General features: G+C 38.6%; 1 protein-coding gene across 1 annotated transcript; it reads left to right on the top strand.

The window, feature by feature from the left end:
• The first annotated feature begins 3408 nt into the window (after window positions 1-3408).
• LOC134655304 (glutamate receptor ionotropic, kainate 2-like) lies at window positions 3409-22293 on the top strand. The gene is made up of 11 exons (XM_063510755.1): window positions 3409-3556; window positions 8875-9020; window positions 9771-9924; window positions 10584-10776; window positions 11112-11281; window positions 11743-12054; window positions 12782-12960; window positions 13266-13370; window positions 21513-21679; window positions 22011-22086; window positions 22168-22293. Exons 1-11 carry the CDS (start codon window positions 3409-3411, stop codon window positions 22291-22293), a joined length of 1776 nt encoding a protein of 591 aa, XP_063366825.1.
• The last annotated feature ends 179 nt before the right edge of the window (window positions 22294-22472 follow it).

Here is a 22472-nt window from a genome sequence, read left to right as displayed (position 1 = left end):
ATTTGAGCGTTTCAAACAAGACTAAACGAAAAAGTGATGCATGATCTGTTTTGACATTACTTTTGTGGGGCCATTTTTGGCGGCTGATTGGGTATCCAGTTATTTATATTATATCAATGCTTGACTGTAACCTATAAAATGGCTTCATAATTTGGTTGTAGTTTTCGGCAAAAGTTACGTAGGTACCAGGGATGTTGCGAATATCCGCATCCGCATCCGCAACCGCGGAACTTCCGCATTATTTTCAACATCCGCATCCGCATAAAATCGATGCGGATTTAATGCGGATGCGGATGTGGAACAGGTAGGTACAGGAACGTCTTAGTATCGGCGTAAGTGCTAGACTGCTAGGTAATTTAGTCATTAGCCAAAAAAACCTATTAGAAATTAGCAGTCAAGCGTGAGTGGGACTTAATGTACGGAACCCTTGGAACGCGAGTCCGACTCGCACTTGGCCGGTTTTTTGAAATAAAAATTACTAAAATGACTGAATGAATGATTAATTTGACGTTTTTTATATACCTATCTTGACATCCGCATCCGCATCCGCGGAAGTCAAAAAATCGGCATCCGCAACATCCCTGGTAGGTACCCACCAGCCATAGTTTTTTAGATAGGTTCTAACCTAACACTTCTAACTCAATAGATAATGACGTCATACCTACTTTTTCACGGGGTTATCTAATTGTAACATTTATTAATTTCAATTTAATGTTGCGGTAGCTCCACAGTTTTCTGTTCCATGGTAGCAAATAAGTCTTAAATGAGCTTTGGGCTATTATTTACTTGGCCTATTATTAAGTGCAGTAAATTACAAAACAACATTATATTTCGCCACCTGTTATTAACTGTCCTATAAATTCGCTGCACTTCATTTTATTAGTGTTGTTGTATTTCTAATTATATTAAAGTACAGGAGGGACTGGATACAATAGTTATTTACAGTACATATGGGGCTACTTTTCCGCACTAGTGCGTAAAATAGCACTTTTCGTGCGTATGCCGAAACTTTAAAGTGCCATATGTACTGTAAAACGTTGTTCGATATACGTGCGAATAGGTAATTCGCAACTCGTGTCGATTTAAAACACTCCCTTCGGTCGTGTTTTAATTTATCGCCACTCGTTTCGAATTTCCTCTTTTTCGCACTTGTATCGAAAATAACTATTACAATAGAATAGAATAGAATAGAAAAACGTTTATTGCAAAAACCATCTACATACAGCACCACACATATACATTTAAGAAAGAAGATCTTATACACTAAACAGTTAAAACTATTAGTAGCTTAAACTAACATGCAATAATAATCGTAGTATTGATGCTGCTATAGAGGCTACAAATGGACACCACTCAGCATATGCTGTAACATAATATATATGCTATAGCGCTGGTCTTCCGTGGAGCCCAGGGCAAGAAGATAGCTCAGAACAGTAAAGGCAGTGTCAAAATGTGATTCAGTACCTAATTAATATTTAACACAAATTACAAACTTATACATGAAGACAAAGAAAAAGAAACAAAGTGAAATTTGATATGGAAGTGAGTGGGTTGGGAATATGTAAATATATATAGTCAGGCAAAGCATGTATTTAGTATAATATTAAATATAGTGGAGCATATATACATAAAAAAGGGAACTCGAATAAATAAAGAATTATAATATAAAATAGGTGAGTTGGTAGTTGTAAATAGGTTTACAGAAAAGGCAACGATTGACGGCTTTAACCAACAAAAGAAAAAAAAAAAAAATCTTTTATGCACCGTATTACGCCGGAAGTAAGTAAAATATACCTACCAATAAATTATATAGCTAAGCTGCATGGAACGCTAAGAACACGGCAGTTGCAAGCTGAAAAGATATTGTTTAAATTTAAGTTTAAAAGTATGTAATGTTTTTAAGTTACGTATTGGAGGGGGTATGTTGTTCCAGCATTTCGTGGCAGAATAGCGAAAACTGCCACGAAACGCTGCGCAACCGCCGCGTCTCGGACAGAGAAGTCGAATGGCATCTCTCATTGGGCGGGAGGAGAACGACAACTTGTTAAAAAGGTATTGGGGCTGTTGGAATTTTACTACACCGAAAAGTAGGGTCGCAAAATGCAACGAACGACGTGCTTCCATTTTCAACATCTTACCACTGTTAAGATAAGGGGTGACATGAGTACGTGGAGGGATGGGGAAACAGAAACGGGCACAAGCATTCTGGATGCGTTGAAGGAGTGCCTTCGAACGCGCCAGTAAGCAACCATTAATCACAGTGTCGACATAGTTGAGTTTGGATAATATTAAAGTGTCGCATAATTTTATTCTAAGGTCGACACTGAGATATTGACGAACCTGATATAGTACTTTCAATCTATAGTAGCAGTTTTTAGCGACATCGAGTACATTTTGTTTTGTTTGAATACAAGTGCGGAAAAGAGGAAATTCGAAACGAGTGGCGATAAATTAAACCACGACCTAAGGGATTTGCGAGTTACCTTATTCGCACGTGTATCGTACAGCGTTTTACAGTACATATGGCACTTTAAACTTTCGACATACGCACGGAAAGTGCTCTTTCCCGCAGTAGTTCGGGAAAGTAGCACCATATGTGCTGTATTATAGTAGTTTGTGTTACAATAAGGGATCAAAATGATATATTTCCGTCATGGGCGTACATTGAATCCTGAGCGTAATGAGGGATTCAAGTGTGCCCAAGACGAAATAATTTTGATACCGTGTGACACATACTGCTTTTCACATCAACTATGAGGAAAAAAAAAAAAATCTTAGTGTTGACACAATCTGATGCTTAAACAGATTATTTAAGCTAAAAAAATAATGCAGCAAAAAAAGGTGAAAATAGTGTGCTGAACAGAAAAGTGTTACTTTGATCTTGCCTTGATCCCTCCTAGCAGGGAGGACAAGTGCCACTTTGATCCCTCCTAGCAGGGAAGAATAAGCTCTTTTCCGAATAGGTGGTGTGAAAAGAACTTTTCACCACACCAGCTCGTTGATGCTCTCTTTTTTCTTAAATAAATGACTTTTTTTTTTTTTTTTCTTCAAAAACTGATGAGAAACTTGCTTGAATTTCGACAAGAGTTGCAACGTACCTACCTACATAAATTGAGGCAAATTTTGAGTTATATCCTCATGTTGGCTATAGCCACTTATATATAAGTGACTTTTAAGTGTTGATTTTGAAGGATTTAGTATTTGATTTTTAATGTTTCACAGTTCGTATTTTTTCCTCGCGTTGGGTTGTGAATTTTTTTTGTGTTTCACTTGGCAGCAAAATTTGTTTACCCCCATGCCTTGATAACGAGGTGCCCGCGAGGTGTCTTGATAAACATTAGCACGAGGTGTTAAACAACAGCTTTGCCCCCTTGTAAAACAAATAGCTATAGGACAAGTAGGATAACCATGGATATCTGGAGACTCGTAGCAGTAGTATGGCTTTTCAAACCGCATGTCGAAGGTCGGATTGGGATTGGTAGGTTTTTAACAAGCTTCGTGGACAATGAGAGGAAACCTACGATGGTGGTGTTTCATGGGATTTGTTGGAATGATCGTAAGTATTATATTGCAGACAAAATAATAAACATTATTATTAACTAGGTGTGCCCGTGGCTCTGTCTGTGTGGGATAAAATATGTGATTTACCTAACCTAACCTAACCTAACCTGTGTCCATGATCTGCAAGTTGCGGAAAGTTTCCGAGAAGTTGGAAAATGTCTCAGAAATTTCGGACTTTTTTCAATAAAAAAAAATTTGAAATGCAATACTTCGATTTCCTTACGAGGTTCCCTACCTAAACGAAGTTACAGAGTTTCCATGTGGATATTTCGCCGTTTTGAAAACGTTCCACGACGACCCAGAATTTCTGGTATCGTCTTGGGTCGTCCCATTCGTTTTTCGTCAAGTTCTTAAATTAGTCCTATTCTGCTTTCGTCACCCATTCTACATTAAAAGCCACCGACGATTGTGACGAATGTAGAATGGGTGACGAAAGCAGAATAGGACTAATTTAAGAACTTGACGGAAAACGAATGGGACGACCCAAGACGATACCGAAATTCTAGAAGCCGAATTTCATCAAAACTTAGTGTACTAGGTACACTAAGTTTTGATGAAATTCGGCAGTTAAAAGCTGAACAGACGTGCAGTTAATTTAACATAGGTACCTATTGTCACCTCCCACTACCCACTTACTTACTTACCATAATATAAACACCCCCTTTTGATTTACCCTTAGAATATGGCCATGTGATTTAGTCGTGATCGTCTAGTCTAGCGTTAGGACCCCTCGAAGTGAACCGCGGTACCCTAAGTTCTTTAATGAGTATCAGCTAAATTTTGGACTCTGATTTTATTTACAATTACCTAGACTTTAGGAAAAGTATATTATGATATTGGAAGCACGTTTATTATGATGTTAACTAATAACTACTAGAAAAATTTATTAAAATACAGAAATAGTACTGAAAGTTACCAGAATTTATTAGTGTAATGTAAATGGAGTTATATTTTACTTGAAATGATATTATTTAGGTAAATGCAGCATATATGATGATACTGATATAAAAGAAATATATTTGGTAAAATGAGTTTAAAAATGGGGTTGGTAAAAGCCTGCCACAATCTATTAAGCCTCCGGGATAACATATGAGTAGCACTCCTGGGGTAAGCCCATTTACATCTAGCATTTCAAGTTAATATTATTAACTATCAGCTTCTATACGAAATATGCTACCCATACGCTCGATGCAGGATTGGGGGCTCCTAGTCCAATCAGCAAGGTCAATTGGAACTCCTACCCTACCTTTTAGCCAGACGGGCTATGACCAACACTTCGGAACCTATGCGTACCTAGATGGCTATGGAAAGAAGTGTCAAAGTATCCATCAGTCATCAAAATTACTATTCTTTTTTATTTCAAAAACTAGGGATGCGAATCCCATTTCCATTCCCCAGAACTAAAATATAAACTGTATTTCTAGTTTTTTAGAAGTATGAACGAAGTACTAAGTTTATTTGTTAAAAATATATTATATTTTACGAGACTGAAATATCAAGATGAGCATTATTTCACTCAAATTATCCTTTGGATTACTCTTGCCTGCCAAAGGTTCCCTAAAACAGCTAGACGTCGATTTTCTATCTCCGAATAGACTGTGTTCCTAATCCCAACTTGATATTTAAGATTTAATTGTGTAAATACCTTAGAAACATGATTGTAATACTCAGTACCTCGTCTTTACACCAGAAAACCAGAATTTCATAAATAAAAATGGAGATAAGATTTTACATTAATTATTTTCCCCAAATAAATGAAAATATTGGAAGATTTTAGCAGTTGAAACCCTTTACCTATTAACGCACAATTTTAGTATAGTGAAACCGTAGTTGAAGTCCCTTAAAAAGAAGAAATATATCAGTTTTACAGACCAAGACTAAAACGAACCCTAAATTCCGAATAATTAGTGTGTGATTTTACCCTAAACCTACCCTTGTCCCTACTCTAGTATAACCAAAGCACAGTTCGTACTTACCATCGACCTGGTACTTTGGAATATACGCAAGTGTATCCCTACTAAAAAGCTGTAAGAGTTCGGCGAGCGATTCCGAGAATGCAACCTAACAGCTCGTGGACTTGTCTCCCCCCATGGCGGGTTGCACAAAGGCAGGGTGGCAACATGGGTAAGACAGGGCCCTATTATGTATATAAGTGGTATAAATAAATATATTTAATATACGAAGCCTCCAAATACTGTAGATTTCAAATGGGCCCAGATTACTCCGGATGATGCGCACGTGACATCCCCATTATTCATCTAACAGCTGGACATTGGAGAGCTAAGGAGGGAGACGTTTTTCACCTTCTATGTTGGTAAAGAGAAGGTGCCAAGATAACCCTCATCTTGGAGCAAAAAGACTCCTAGACAGCTCACATTTAACACCGCAAGGGGTGAGCGGTCCAGTCGGACAAACAGTCAGTCCAAACAATGATCTGGTTTTAAACTATATAGCAAAAGACCCCATAGTAAAACACTAAAAATAACTAGGTTCAATTTTTACGAACCAAACTACTCACAAAATCAAACTAACTAAACACAGAAGTGAAATTCCCTTAAACACCGCTATCTAAGTTCAGTTTTATGACGATATTGTCCCCACAAAACCAAACACAGACACACTTTCCAAGCCCCTGTTATGCAACGATATTGTCCCTGCATAACGTGACGGCACTTAGAAAACACAGTGTAGAAAACTTCACTATAACAACACACAGCAGCAAAGAATCCCCGCAATAGCCTGAGTTCAGTTTTACGACGATATTGTCCCCGTAAAACTAAACACAGACACGCTTTCCAAGTCCCTGCTATGCAACGATATTGTCCCTGCATAACGTGGCGGCACTTAGAAAATCACTGCGTAGGAAACTTCACTATATTTAAATCCCGTACACGGTAACAAAGAATCTCCACAAAAGTCTAAGATCAGCTTTACGACGATATTGTCCCCGTAAAACCAAACACAGACACCATTTCCACGTTTAAATTCACCAGGATAATTCCCGGCAAAAACAAACATAGTAACAGTAGTAGAGGAACTTTGCTCACCGAATATTTAAACGCCCGAGAACCAGAGTCACTGCTAGCCGATGGTTGAAGAATGAATGAATACCGGCGGTCCGCTCCTGCCTTTTATACTCTTTTACTGGCGACATACTGGCGACATAATGGCGACATACTGGCGACATAACGGCGACATACTGGCGACATAATGGCGACATAACGGCGAAATAATGGCGACATAATGGCGACATACTGGCGACACAATGGCGACATAACGGCGACATACTGGCGACATAATGGCGACTGGCGACATACTGGCGACATAATGGCGACTGGCGACATACTGGCGACATAATGGCGACATAACGGCGACACAACGGCGACATACTGGCGACATAACGGCGACATAATGGCGACATACTGGCGACATAATGGCGACATAATGGCGACACAATGGCGACACAACGGCGACATAACGGCGACATACTGGCGACATAATGGCTACATAACGGCGACATAACGGCGACACAACGGCGACATAATGGCGACATAATGGCGACACAATGGCGACATACTGGCGACACAATGGCGACACAATGGCGACATACTGGCGACATAATGGCGACTGGCGACATACTGGCGACATAATGGCGACACAATGGCGACATACTGGCGACACAATGGCGACACAATGGCGACATACTGGCGACATACTGGCGACATAACGGCGACATACTGGCGACATAACGGCGACATACTGGCGACACAATGGCGACATACTGGCGACATAATGGCGACTGGCGACATACTGGCGACATAATGGCGACTGGCGACATACTGGCGACATAATGGCGACATAACGGCGACACAATGGCGACATAACGGCGACATACTGGCGACATAATGGCGACATAACGGCGACATAATGGCGACACAATGGCGACATAATGGCGACATACTGGCGACATAACGGCGACATAACGGCGACACAACGGCGACATAATGGCGACACAATGGCGACATACTGGCGACACAATGGCGACATACTGGCGACATAATGGCGACATAATGGCGACTGGCGACATACTGGCGACATACTGGCGACATAACGGCGACATAATGGCGACATAACGGCGACATAACGGCGACATACTGGCGACATAATGGCGACACAATGGCGACATAACGGCGACATACTGACGACATAATGGCGACATACTGGCGACATAACGGCGACATAATGGCGACATAATGGCGACATACTGGCGACATAATGGCGACATAACGAGACAAACATTAATCAGAAAGTACCAGGATACCATGACTGAGGAAGAGGTCATTTGCCCCGTACCTATTAGCGATATGCAACCGACGACCAGTGATTTATTAAGACAAATGTTTACCAAAAGTACCAGGCTACCATAACCGAGGAAGAGGTCAAAAGTCGTAAAGTTCGATGCTACCAAGATCTATCCCTTTCACGCTTGCGTCTTAGAGAAAGACGGAGATATTCTCAATGACGTCTACGCACACATTCACAGGCAATAATCGGGTAGTCAGTTTGAGTAGACTAAATTATAATAAAAGGGAACGCTTTATGGCCCCTCTACACGCACGAACCTGCAAGTATTATTTTACTTTGAGATACTTTTAGTTTCTTTCCGAAAAACACTCCTGTGTGGAAGTATTTTACGTTTATTAGTAGCAAACATACTCAAAACATAGCGGGAAGTTTAAAATCTTAGGCGTTTTGGACTGTTTGTATTAACTCTGTACTAGGAGTTCAGACTTCAATACGACCGAACGTCACGCTGTCAATGTCACTGTCATTCTAATGCCAAAAGTTCACATATTTGGGTTAGTTTCAACTTGTAACGGTTATTTTACGCAAGTTATTAATCTAAATAGCAAAAAATTTATAGTGGGTTATATATTTAATGAAACCACAAGTGGTGAAATACGAAAAAAAGTTGTAATTGTGACATTATTCATTGGAATCATGCATGAAATACGCGACTGAAAGGGATTTTAGTATTCAAGGTATTTCTTTCTAGTTTGTGTGTTTTGTAATGAACAAATTAGGTTAATACTAGGTATGTAATAGGCATACGACCAGTCACACTATATATATATATATATATTATTATTATTATTGATAGCTTGATCCGAAAAGTAATATTTATGCTATCTTGTAGTGAAAGCGAAAGTCTTGTACCCTGAAAAAAAGTGTCGTCAAAAAGTGTCCCTGAAGAAAGATAGATTTAATAGCCCCTAAAAGTACATAATATATCGAATTCATTATCGTTTCAAGCCGTCAAACTCCATGTGATGAAAGAGCTGTCCAAAGCTGGTATTCGGGGCTCTGACTCCATGTCAAAGAGAACTTCCTTCATAGACCACACCGTGTTGTTGCTCGCCGACCTGAACTGCCCGGGAACTGACGAGTTGATTATGAATGTAAGTTCCCTTATACATATCGCTATCTACAGTTTTTTCAACCCTTAGATATTTTGCAAGGTGAGTACATATATGTGGGTCATACTGCGCAACTTTTATTATGAGAGTGACTTTTTGAAATCAGCCAATTTTAATTCAGGTCAGTAAAGTTGCTCAGTATAGGTATCTATAACCTACGAGTATACATATTCAAATCGCAAAATTTAGCTAATAGTTAAAAACACCCCCGTATTCGACACATTTGCCTGAATCGGCGCGGCCAGACATGGCGGGACTCACTTTTATCGTGCTTTTATTTAAGAAAAAAAAGTTTTTTTTTAAATGTAGTTATAAAATAGGCGGCTAGGCAGTCGGCACTCGCCGAATTGCCGCTTATTATGGCGCGGCTAAAATGGTGGAGATGCTGGGATCATTTTTCGGCGCAATAAAATTATATTGGGTCAACCAAATCTTGTCAGTAGAAAAAGGCGGCAAATTTGAAAAATCGCGGGTTAGCAACACTACGTTTGAATTATTCAAAAATCGTGTGGCATTTATATCTTATCTGTGAAACTGTTTTGTTTACATTTCATCGTTGTTCGATGTACGTTGCTGCTTTTTGTTCGTTTCCTAGGGATACCATGCTTTAGTTTGCTTTACATTGCTACTGACATATCCGGCTTGACAGACTATATTTATACATATACCTAGGTACCTACAACCGCGAGCACAGAACTGTACATGGATACAAATAGGATCTCTATCGCACAGGCAACTGAACGGGAACTGCACCGGCTGCCGTACCGCTGGCTGGTGTTATCGGACGCGCCCCCACTGCTGCAAGCCTCGCTCTGGGACCTGTTTCTGGTAGACAGCGAGCTGGTGCTCGCTACTGTTGACGGGGCAGGCTACACAATGACTGAGGGTAAGCATAAATGAGGAGTTTATTTTCAAAAGGGCTTATTATTGTATGGTTTTCATAGAGAAACAAGCCCTTTTGAAAACACTCAAATGTTGCTTAACTGGATCTGTAGAGTCGGTGGAAAGTTCTATCATCGGATAAATTAAGATTAATGAAGTATATTTACCTACTTAGTTATGTCGACCATGCAATCACCCATCAAGTACAGGAGAATGGACTGTATAGGACTTAAAGTGTCATTCTATATGGAACTTGCTAACTAGTAAACAAACCGCCATTTTGAAACTGTAAAAAAATATGAATTTACTAGTGACTTTAGAAGCAAGCAAGCAAGGCAAGGCAAGTTCCATAGAATGACACTTTACATAGGTAGGTACTTATAGATTTACTTGGAGCGCGAATGGGGCACACAAGTGGGGGGAGGTTCAGCACACAAGTGGGGGGAGGTTCAGTACACAAGTGGGGGGAGGTTCAGCACACAAGTGGGGGGAGGTTTAGCACACAAGTGGGGGGAGGTTCGATTATACTTGTTGGCAATGTTGGCTGAATAATCTTATCCATCCACTTACCTAATTTTCGTCTTTCAAAGTAAGTAAATGTTTGTTTTCTACCTTGGTTCGGATCTAAACTATTATTTTTACATTAAAATTCTCTTATTCTAGTCTACAAGCCATCTCCTACCAGCCCTGCCATCCTGACACCCCGTGGCACGTTCCAACAAGTCCTGAGAGACACCCGGCCCCATCGGGAACTCTTCCGCCGTCGTCGGGACCTCATGGGCGCTCCGTTGACCATAACGAATACTATTCAGGAAAGCAACTCATCGATATATCATTTGCTGCAAGAGGACTCGCTGTAAGCAAGTTTTATTGAATTGGCAATATTTTTTAATAAAATTTGCAGTCCTAGACGGACGCTTGCCAAGTGCTATGTCAATCCCTCCCCCCCGTGACTAAGCATGGTATTTTGATGATGATGACCCATCTCGTATCCCCACTGAACTGGCCCCGTAGGCAACATGCCAATCGCTAACGCTACGTAGCGAACAAAACGCAACTGTCACTGTCACACTAATAAGGAAGAGATAGAGAGACACAAATCGATTCGATGGCGAAGCGATAGCAATCGTCACCTTGGCTCCTGGTCACGTAGTATGTGTACGTTCCCTACAACTACACTTTTACTTTTAGGGAACTAGAGCATGATCTCATCAGCAAGAACTCGTATACCCTCGCAAAAGTGGCGTTCCTCACGCTGAACGCAACCCCCGTGGCCACGTTCACAAACAGCTTCGGCTACTTGCAAAACGGACAGTGGACCGGGCTCATCAGAGAGTTGTTCGAATATAACGCTGACATTGGTAATTGTTATCGTTTAAGTACCTATTTATTTAAAACGAATCTTATCACAATATTCCCAGTATGCCATTTTAGGTAGCCGCCGATAGGACTACTAACACTGGTCAAAAGGTTACCCACTCGGTGTATATCCCAAATACTGACCGTTCTTTTTCCTAATCTATTCCCAACTTAGGTATCTGGTTTTGTACCAAAATGACAGTTCAATTAGATATAGGCACTGTACCTATATGAAAGCAGAGATATGCGATTTAAGACTTAGTCCGCGGCAGTCCCTGATAATAAGATACAAAAACTATGTCAATGCATCAGCAACATTTGCCGCAAACTTCCCTTTTCTAGTTCGTACACCGTGTGGCATTCGCATTGGTCTATTGAAATTATAATCTGTCTCTCCACACCATAAATTGTCTTCAATAGACGATAAGTAGACTCAATAATACATTGATATCACAATTTTCAGGGACAAATGTCGGAATGAGTCAATCTCGTCTCAAACAAGTGATGTTCCTTGATCCTCTGGACAACGGCCGAGCCCGCTTCGTCTTCCGCCAGCCCGCGCTCTCTCTCACCGCTAACATCTTCTCTCTCCCTTTCTCCCCTGGCGTGTGGATGGCTACTGGTATATCTTCATTCGTCGCTGGTGTGGCGTACTATTTGAGCACGAGGCTGGTAAAGACGAGAGCCGAGCAGGGGACGGTGAGGGACGCGTATCTGCTGACTATGAGTGCGCTCAGTCAGCAGGGATGTGAAGTTCAGCCGAGACATGTGTCAGGTAAAAGATTCAAAGATTTATTTGTTCAACATAGGTATGTAACAACATATATACCTATAGACACAACAACATAGGTAAGGTTGGGAAGTGTAACGAACTCATTATTAATTTATTGTACACTCATAGTCTGCCAGGCATTTCCAGCTTTGCGGGCTGCATACATCCGTATCATTCTGTCAATGAGAAATAAGTTTTTGGCAAGAATTTCATTTTAGGTACAAGCTTTTATCGCTGACTGTACTTTTCTTTCCACAGGCAACGAATATCAACGAGACAATTCGAACAACCCCAAACACAATTAGTTTGCGTTGTTTTATCACAGAGTTCCCATGGTGACCTCCTGTCTCCAACATTAGATCAGCTCCATGTCATCATAATATTGCATTGTCATCCGATTTACACATGTATGCACAATTTGAGCTCGATCGGAAATCGGGAAATGGGTCAAATTTATTAGTTATCCACACTGTCCTCATTAAGGTCTCCCCTGTCTAACTGTCCCCACATATTTCGACGCGGAATCGGCAAAATCCGATAGAAAAAACCTTTATGTCTGCGCAATAAGAGTGACTGAGGCGTCGGCGCGTCGGCAGGCGACGGCCGATGCGAGCCGAGCCGATAGACAATCGACTTTTATTTATCGGATTTTGCCGATTTCGCGTCGACATATGTGGGGGAACCCTAATATTGGTTACTAAATGGTACGAGTAACTATTGTGTCCACCAGCTCGCATCGTCCTGTGGGTGGTCTTCACATCAATGATGGCGCTGTTCGCGGCGTACGGCGCCAACATCGTGGTGTTACTGCAGGCCCCCTCGACTTCAGTCAACAGCCTCGCGACCCTCGCCAAGTCTAAGCTGGCGCTGGGCGCTGCCGATGTCAACTATAACCACTTCCTTTTTAGAGTAAGTTCTGTCTTTACGGACACACTCACGATCATGAGCATGAGAATTCTAAGGTACTTCTAGTAGACCTATCACAATTGAGGATGACTCACGACTGGTCTACGGACGGAGCTTCCGGAGCTTCGTTTTCTATGGAAAGTACAACGTGATCACCGATCAGCCGTCATGGAAAATGACGTGTCGCCTTGGCCCGGCCCCGGCCGGTCAAGCGTGAGTCATCCTTTAAGAATATAAGGTCTGGATGAGTCAAAAGCTTAGCATTGTCACTCGGCTTTGTTTTATGCAGGTATGTTTATTTTAAACAGGCTTCTTCGGACCCGGTACGCAACGATATAGCAAAGAGAGTTAACTCAGATAAAGGACCCAAAGCATTCTACGGATTGACTGAAGGCGTCGAAAAAATTCGAAAGGTGGGTAGGTGGAAAATGAAAATGGAAAATACTTACTACCTACAGATGTAGTGCATAATTGTTTTCCATCGTATTTTCTCGGAAACGAATGTATTTGTCATGCTACTTCAGTCAAGCTCAATACTTTTTCTTAATTGGTTGCAGGAGGTCTTTGGAGGTTTATTATAAATACTGGAAGGCACTTTAGTTTGTCAATACATTATTTATTATTTAATTTATAAACTTTATAAACACAACATTACATGACGGCGTTTGGAAGTAGAGTAATTGACATTCTCAAGTTTGAATTAAACATCATTCAAACTTGAGCTTCTGTATTCAAATTAAATGTGTCAAGCCAGTGTCGATTGCATATACACCCTCTACATACCAACACACCCCCTCAATCGACTCTGCTTGAAGCATTAATTTACAGCGCTATTCTTTAGTTAAGACAATATTCCAATAAATAATTTCATATAAGTACAATAACCAGAAAAAACATAACACATCCTGTATATTTCCCTCATATTACATCACCCTGTATATTTCCAACATATTACATCACCCTGTATATTTCCCACATATTACATCACCCTGTATATTTCCAACATATTACATCACCCTGTATATTTCCCACATATTACATACATGTAATCCCCATTCAACAAATACATTACAGTAAATTCTCATTCAACAAGATAAGTACTCAAATATTCCTCCACTCGATACGTTACCACAAATTATCTATAATAAACGTTTTATTCTTCCCCTCTTTAATAAATCCTTTATTCTCCTGCTCGACTCATCAACAATAATCCTCTTCTATATTTCCTTTATACTCCCACTCGATTCTTCCATACTAATCATATTATATAAAATAAAACCTTTATTCACCGACTCAACTCTTCAACATCACTAATAATCTATACCTAATAACAATTCTAATACCAATTATAAAATATTAAAATACAGACTTAGAAACAAAAAACTCAAGGATATTTATCAGAAACGATGTAAAATGTACCTATTAAAGGGAATGTTACTCTTCTTCTTTTTTGGTGGATGAGGTTAAATAATGATTCAGTTACACTTTCTACACTTACACCCCCTTAAGTGAATCATTATTAAGCACCCCCTCAATTTTGAATACACTTTGTTTCTAGAATCCTTGATCCTCAAGTTTTCTTTCAATAAGTATATATTTCTGTATTATAATATAAAAGTTTACACACCCTATAAAAAACTTACATACTACGATATAATATAAAAGAAAAACCCCGACATTTATTCGAAATAATTATTAACGTTCACTTTAGCCCGCACTTATACTACATTGTCTACACTCAATAGCTCACATTATCACTAAAACACTAATCTTCGTTGACATTTTTCAAATTTTACAGCTGGTAAACTTTTCGTTAGTATATCAGCCAGCTGTGATCCAGTTGGACAGTATTTTACTGTAATCTGATTCTCGTCGATTTTCTCCTTTAGATAATAGTATTTTACGTCTATATGTTTGCTTCTTTTTCCCATGATTCCTTTCTTCATAAGCCAAATCGCAGACTGATTATCCACTCTCATCTCAACTTCGAGTTTTTCTTTGGTTATCTCATAGATCAGATCCCTTACGAACAGTAGTTCCTTACAACATTCTGCTGCTGCTATAAATTCTGCTTCTGTACTGCTTAATGCGACTACTGATTGTTTTCTTGAGCTCCATGCCACTGGTCCACCATTCAGCCAAATCACAAAACCAGAAGTGCTGCGTCTAGTGTCTGGATCTCCCGCAAAATCCGAATCACAATAACCCCTGAGAACTTTATCATCTTTACTAAAGTGAATCCCTTTTTCTGCTGAACCTTTAAGGAATCGCAAAATTGTTTTAGCATTGTTTAAATCATTTAAATTTGGAGAATTTTGATGCCTCGAACAATAACCTACGTGAAAACTAATGTCTGGTCGCGTTTTATTCGAGAGATATAACAATGACCCTATCATCTCGCGGTAAAGCTCATGAGACTTTGTATCAACTTTAACAGATGGATGTTCTTCTATCATAATTGTTGGGCATTTACATTCTTTTGCATTTTCAAGATTAATTTTTTTAATGATTTTCTCACTATATGTCTTCTGAAAAATTTTAATCCCCTTCTTATCTTGCTTTATATCCAAACCTATATAATTAGTTACTTCATCTAAAATTCTTAGTTCGAAGGATTTTTGAATTGTATCTATTATATGCAATAGATCTTCTTCTCTTTCTCCGAGTACTAATCCGTCATCGACATATACTGCAAGGATAATTTTCCTTTCACCTTCCATGACAAAGATGCATTGATCAAGTTTCATTTGTTTAAAACCCATCTTTGTTAAGAACTCTGTAAACTTAATATTCCACATTAGTGGAGCTTGTTTTAAACCATACAAGCTCTTGTTTAGTTTGCATACTTTGCCTTCTTTGTCATTGTAGCCTTTAGGCACCTTCATATATATACATTCCTTCAAGTCTCCATGTAAAAAGGCCGTTTTCACATCAAACTGCTTCATCTTTAGACCTTTCGCTGCCGCAATTGATAATAGAATTCTTAAAGAAGTAGTATTGACTACCGGACTATATGTCTCATCATAATCTATTTTGTACTTTTGTTGAAAGCCCCTTGCAACTAGTTCGGCTTTATACCTACCATCAGACTTGACAGTAAAAATCCACTTGCTAGTAACTAATTTCCTTCCTTTTGCTTCTTGTTCATCCACAAATGACCACGTCTTATTTTCTTCAAGTGATTTAATTTCTTCTTCTATAGCTTGTTTCCATTTGTCCTTTTCTTTTGATTCTATTGCCTCCTCGTAGGTCAACATCGATGCTTCAGTGTCATAATTCATTAAATAATCTTTATATCTATCGGGTAGTCTACGTTCTCTGGCAGGCTGAACTCTTCTATTTTCATTATTATCACTATCATTATTTCGATTACGATTACTTTCAACTCGATTTTCAACTAGTTCAGTATCAACAGGTTCTTCATTTCCATCATAGTATTCTTCATTACTTTCTTCTTCTTCTACTTCTCGGTTTGTTTCACTTTCATTTATTTCAACTTCATTTGTTTCATTGTTATTTGTTTCATTGCCATTTGTTTCGAATTCATTTGTTTCTACTTCATTTGTTTCATCTTCATTTGTTCCACCTTCAATTGTTCCACCTTCAATTGTTTCACCTTCAATTGTTTCACCTTCATTTGTTTCGTCTTCATTTGTTTCGTCTTCACTTGTTTCACTACTCAATCTTCTCAAATGAATATCGCCTTCTCGAACACTCTCCATATTTCTACTACTCATTCTTTTTCTTAACATTTCACCTTCTCGACCTTCATTATTGTTGACTCTACCACCTTGATTTTCTTCCTGTCTATTAACTTCTTTATTTCGTGTTGTGCCTTCCCTAACCGTCTCTTCATTCTCTTCGAATATCTTCCAAAGACCTCTAATGCTTTCATCATTTTCTTCATTTAGATATATACCTTGCTCGTCTTCATTTATTCTTACATCCCTGGCTCTTACAATTGTTTTCGTTTCATCCACCCATATTTTGTAACCATTTCTGATATAGCCAATCAGAATTCCTTTATTACATCTAACTTCTAACTTTCGTACACCTGAGTTTATTTTATAATAGGCTGTTGAACCAAATCTTCTTATATGCGATACATTTGGTTTGAAGCCAAACCACATCTCAGCTGGAGTTTTGTCTTTACCTTCGGTGGGGCTTCTATTTATTAGGAAGCTGGCAGTTGTAAGTGCTTCGCCCCATAGATAGTTTGGAACACGGCCATCGAATATTAATGCTCTAGTTCTTTCTAACAGGGTTCTATTCAGTCTCTCCGCTTTTCCATTCAGTTGCGGCGTGTAGGGTATTGTTAGATCTAGAATTATTCCTTTAGAGTTGCACCAAGACATTAGATTATTGTTCGAGTATTCGCGTCCATTATCGCATCTTATTTTTTTCACTTTTGAATTGAAATGATTTTCCGCTAAAGTCACAAACTGTTTTATTTTGTCAAAGGCTTCACTTTTAAAAGTAATTAAATAAACGACACAAAAATGTGTAAAGTCATCTAGGAAAGTAATAAAATATTTTTTGTTATCCCAAGTGGGAGTTTCTATTGGACCGCAAACATCCGTATGAATTATTTCCAAAGGGAATTTAGCTTGAATTCTATTGTTTTTGAAAGGTTTTCTAGTCATTTTCGCTTTGACACATATTTCGCAAAAATGTTCTTGATTTGCCCCCCCAATTTTAATACCGTTTACCAATTTAGCTAGACGCGGCACATCCGATACGTGACCGAGCCGGCGATGCCAGATATCGACATTCTCGGAGAACAATACCTCTCGAACGATATTTGCAGAAAATTCTGTTTCATAGAGACCGTTTCTAGTTTTATAACCAGTAAGAATAATATTATTATGTTTCTTTACAGATACCTTATTTCCAGCGAAGAGTACAGATGCACCGTGATCAGTGATTGAACTTACAGATATCAGGTTTCTAGAAATTGCAGGAACATATAGTACATCTTCCAGTTCAAAACCATTTGTGTTGACTGTACCTATTGCTTGAGCGACGAGGTTCTCTGCATTGGCACATCTTATATCTACATTTATATTTTCTGTGGAATTTATGATATCATTATTGTAAAACATGTGGGAAGAAGCACCTGAATCAATTATAGCTCTAGTACTAGTCGTGTGTTTTATTTGTTCACTCACCAGGCTGAACGTACGGCAAAACCTTTCAATGTGTCCCTTCCTATTACATTTCCTGCATATTTTTGTAGAAAAACATTCACTGGAAGTGTGTCCACTTTTATTGCAAATGGTGCACTTTTTATTAAAGCAGAATCTCGCAATATGACCTGGTTGATTACAGTTAAAGCACTTCTTTTCATTACTTTTCATGGCCTCTTCTGTTTGTGGAAGTATTTCTGAAGGACTACTATCAAATAGCTTAAGTTCTTTTTGAATACGTTCAATGAGAGTATGTATGGTTTGATCAGATTTTGGAGTTACCTCCCATACAGTTCTAAAGAAATTTAAATTAGCTGGTAAGATTGTTAAAATCTTTTGTATAAGCATGTCATCATTTATTTTATTTGTGGTAGACTGTAGTTCGAAACACATATTTTGAAGTTTGCTAATATCCTGAAGTATATCTCCGCTGAATTTATAGTTGTAGAATTCAATTACCTTTAGGTGGCTGTCTTTTTCCACTTTGTAATTAAAGACAACATCTAACTTATCGAAGATATCCTTTGTAGTTGAGCAATTAATAACATAATGTAAGATATTCTCATCTATTGATTTTAAAATAAAATATTTAGCCTTTGCGGCTTTACCTTTATCTTCGCTGACTTCTCCAACTCCTTTGGCGTCCAGAAATAATTTTGCTAATTTACGCCACGTAGGATAGGAGGAATTAAAATTCAATTTATTTAGGCAGTCCGAATTCTCCATCATTTAAAATTACGTACGGTTTACTGAAACGTCAGTCTGGTTGCTAGCCTTATTTTGTAAACAACTCCGTTGCTAGGCTTATCTTCTGAAATATTTGTGTACGAAAGCTGAATCGTTTTATCTGAAACACTAAAATCACTTATTTTACTTTATCTTGTGGGCTCCATAACCTCTTAATTGGTTGCAGGAGGTCTTTGGAGGTTTATTATAAATACTGGAAGGCACTTTAGTTTGTCAATACATTATTTATTATTTAATTTATAAACTTTATAAACACAACATTACATGACGGCGTTTGGAAGTAGAGTAATTGACATTCTCAAGTTTGAATTAAACATCATTCAAACTTGAGCTTCTGTATTCAAATTAAATGTGTCAAGCCAGTGTCGATTGCATATACACCCTCTACATACCAACACTTTTTGTACCGTGACTGACTGAAATAGCAAGACACGTTCGTACGTTTCCGTGGAAATACGATGGAAAATAATTATGCACTATGCACTACATCTGATCCTATTATATATTTACTAAACCGCTGTAGCTTGAGCGTAATATGAAAGTTTCTTTATCGTGACTGTCTATAAAATGGGAAATGGACCGAACGCCCATTAGCGCCACTTGCACCATCCCACTAACCCGGGGTTAACCGGTTAAACCGCTAACCCAGTGTCAAATCGTACTGGTAACCATGGTAACCAGGTTTAACCGTTTAACCCCGGATAAGTAGGATGGTGCAAGTGGCCCTAGTCGATTTAAAGTTTAAACGAACTACGATAACGGCTACATGACTAATTTTCATTTATGGTATCAATCGATCGGGTTTGTTTTAGGATCAAATGTCTATATGGGACCCATTGGATTAAAGTAACACAAAGGTCAGAAATTGTAGTCAAAGGCAGTCGCACCTCACTCGCGAAACGCCCTATACAAAACGGCCAGAGGCCGTGACGTCAAGGTCTCTGGGAGCCCATCTTGTAGTATTAGTCCCTGGCGCACACGACAAAAAAGTGCGATTTACGGCAAATGATGATGATGGAATTTCCTTTTGCAGAGTTGCTCCTTTTGACTCACAGATGGATTTAGGAAGGGAAGCCAATCGAATTTTTGATGCAAAATTTTGACTTCGAGGGGGGTGCCCCCCGAGATTTGTTAAAAATAAAGTTTTGCTATTTGGTCAAGTTTGGTATCATTTTCGTGTAACGCAAGGATGCTAAATTCATTTCTGATATTTAATTTATATGGTTTCATATAAATAATTTGAAAAAAAAAATGAAATATAAAAATTTGCTATGTTATTTTTTTCGGAATAAATGCCAAAATTTTCCTTATTTCAATATATACACAAAAAATAAAATAATAAACAAAACAAAAAAATAAACAAACAATAAACAATAAAAGATTTTACTACCTATATATTTGTTTACACTCTTTAACATTGCTTATGCTCGGTGCACAACCTAATCAGATTTAAGGGACGTAGCTATACGGCCTATACGGAGGAAATAAATGTAAATATTAGTCAATATTTACATTATTTTGTATTTTGAAGATTTAATCACCTAAATGATTTCTTCCTTTTGATTTACTCAAGAATGTCACCAAACTTATTGCAGAAGCCTAAGCAGGTGCTTGCATAAATTTATGATTGTATGGGACAAATCACCCAAACCTTTTCATCCCGACCGTACCAAAAATCAAGGTGGCTCTCCTTCCTAAAATGATCTAAGGCTTCCAAGGACTCATTATGCTAAAAGGAATCTCATCGTCATCAAACGCCGTAATTCTAATAGCTGTAACATACATCGTTGTATACTATTCGGTGAGCTTGTGGTCGAAAGTAGGTCTACATTTTATTTTTTTTCTTCACATTTTTTAGAAATAAATATTCCATGTGTATACTTTTTAAAACGAGGAATAGTAGGGCTATTTCATGAAATTTTTATTTTTTGTGTATATATTAAAATAAGGAAAATTTTGGCATTTATTCCGAAAAAAATAAAATAGCAAATTTTTAATTTTCATATTTTTCAAATTATTTATATGAAATCATATAAATTAAATATCAGAAATGAATTGAGCATCCTTGAGTTACACGAAAATGATACCAAACTTGATCAAATAGCAAAACTCTATTTTTTACAAATTTCGGGGGGCACCCCCCCTGAAGTCAAAATTTTTGCATCAAAAATTCGATTGGCTCCCCTTCCTAAATCAATCTGTGAGTCAAAAGGAGCAACTCTGCAAAAGGAAATTCCATCATCATCATTTGCCGTATAATTAAGTCTGCACCAGGGACTATTATGGACAAAACAAGAAAATTGCGTTTTTGTCGGTGAAATATTGCGTTTATGTATATAGTTGCTGTACAATATTATTTTGGATGAAATGTAAGGAATCGAATGGTATCCTTACTTTTATCGTTTTTGGAAGTTAAAAAAAACTTAAATTTTGAAATTTTCAGGTCCTGTATTTTTGTAATTTTTCAAATCTTTTATTTTAATATCCACATTATTGTGATAAATTGCTCGTTTGCTATCTATTTTACTAGATTTTGTTATAAAATTCAACATGTGTCATCATCCCTATTATCAATATGTGGCATGTTAGTCACAGACTGTTGATTTTCCTGTGACATTGCAGGGTCTATTCGCCTTCCACAGTGTAGTAGAGCCTGTGTATCGTCAGATCGACAGGACCTTCCAAGAGAAAGAGAAATGCGACCTGATGGAACTTGACTACATTGGATACGCTGCTTTCCACGTGCCTGGCAGCAAGAAATCACCGTATCTAGAGCTGCTGAGAGTCACGTTAGTGTTTAGTGTGCTAAAATTTACAGGGTTATTATACTCTCATTCCACTGGAATCTCATTCCCCTGGTTATGGCCAAATAGTCGGGAAGAAAAATAAAGTAGGGTCCTGTCGCACTTTGAATTTTATCCTTTTTCTACAGACAAATTAGGTATTCATGCTGATTCGCATGGTCGAGACCTCGCTTGTTTTGCTTGCTTCATCGAGGCTGCAGTGTGTGTGTGTGTGTGTGTGTGTGTGTGTGTGTGTGTGTGTGTGTGTGTGTGTGTGTGTGTGTGTGTGTGTGTTCTGTGTGGACGCTCCTTATTAACAAGCTCTTTATTTTGACAGTTTCAAACGATTGCGAGAGGTGGGCATCAAATCCGCAGTCAATTTCCGCTATGAAGCGCGCAGGCCATCATGCAAGGTATTCAACTAATCCGTTTTTCTTCACGAGTTACTTAGCCACGGAAAATTGTATATGATAACACTATAACTTCGTTTTCAGGAATCGGTCGCCATGTTTAGCAGCGTGGGCATAACGGAGATGCGTCCCGTGTTGATATTCATGGCGTACGGCGTAGCGCTGAGCGTAGCCGTCACCGCGGCAGAGCTGCTCGTGTTCCATGCGTAAGAACCCGTTTTGTATGCGTAGGAACCCATTTCCATGCGTAGGAACCCAGATCCATGTTTACTTAAAGACAAATTTCTAAACTTTGCGCCCCTCCCCAAAACTCCGATCCGTTAAAAATGGTTTATGCCTCCTGCTCCATCTCTTGTACCAGTTTCTTTAAATCGGCCAACTTTGCTTTG

This window comes from Cydia amplana, chromosome 16 (genome assembly GCF_948474715.1).
Source record: "Cydia amplana chromosome 16, ilCydAmpl1.1, whole genome shotgun sequence".
In the NCBI taxonomy this organism is placed as follows: domain Eukaryota; kingdom Metazoa; phylum Arthropoda; class Insecta; order Lepidoptera; family Tortricidae; genus Cydia; species Cydia amplana.
The sequence above is the reverse complement of the archived record's forward strand: the minus strand, read 5'-3'. Positions and strand labels throughout refer to the sequence as shown.

Coding starts and splice junctions, on each gene's coding strand:
- LOC134655304 (XM_063510755.1), top strand. CDS start 3,409: ATGGATATCTGGAGACTCGTAGCAGTAGTATGGCTTTTCAAACCGCAT. Junction 9,021..9,770: donor CTGACGAGTTGATTATGAAT/GTAAGTTCCCTT, acceptor TCTATCGCACAG/GCAACTGAACGGGAACTGCA. Junction 22,087..22,167: donor CGCGCAGGCCATCATGCAAG/GTATTCAACTAA, acceptor CTTCGTTTTCAG/GAATCGGTCGCCATGTTTAG.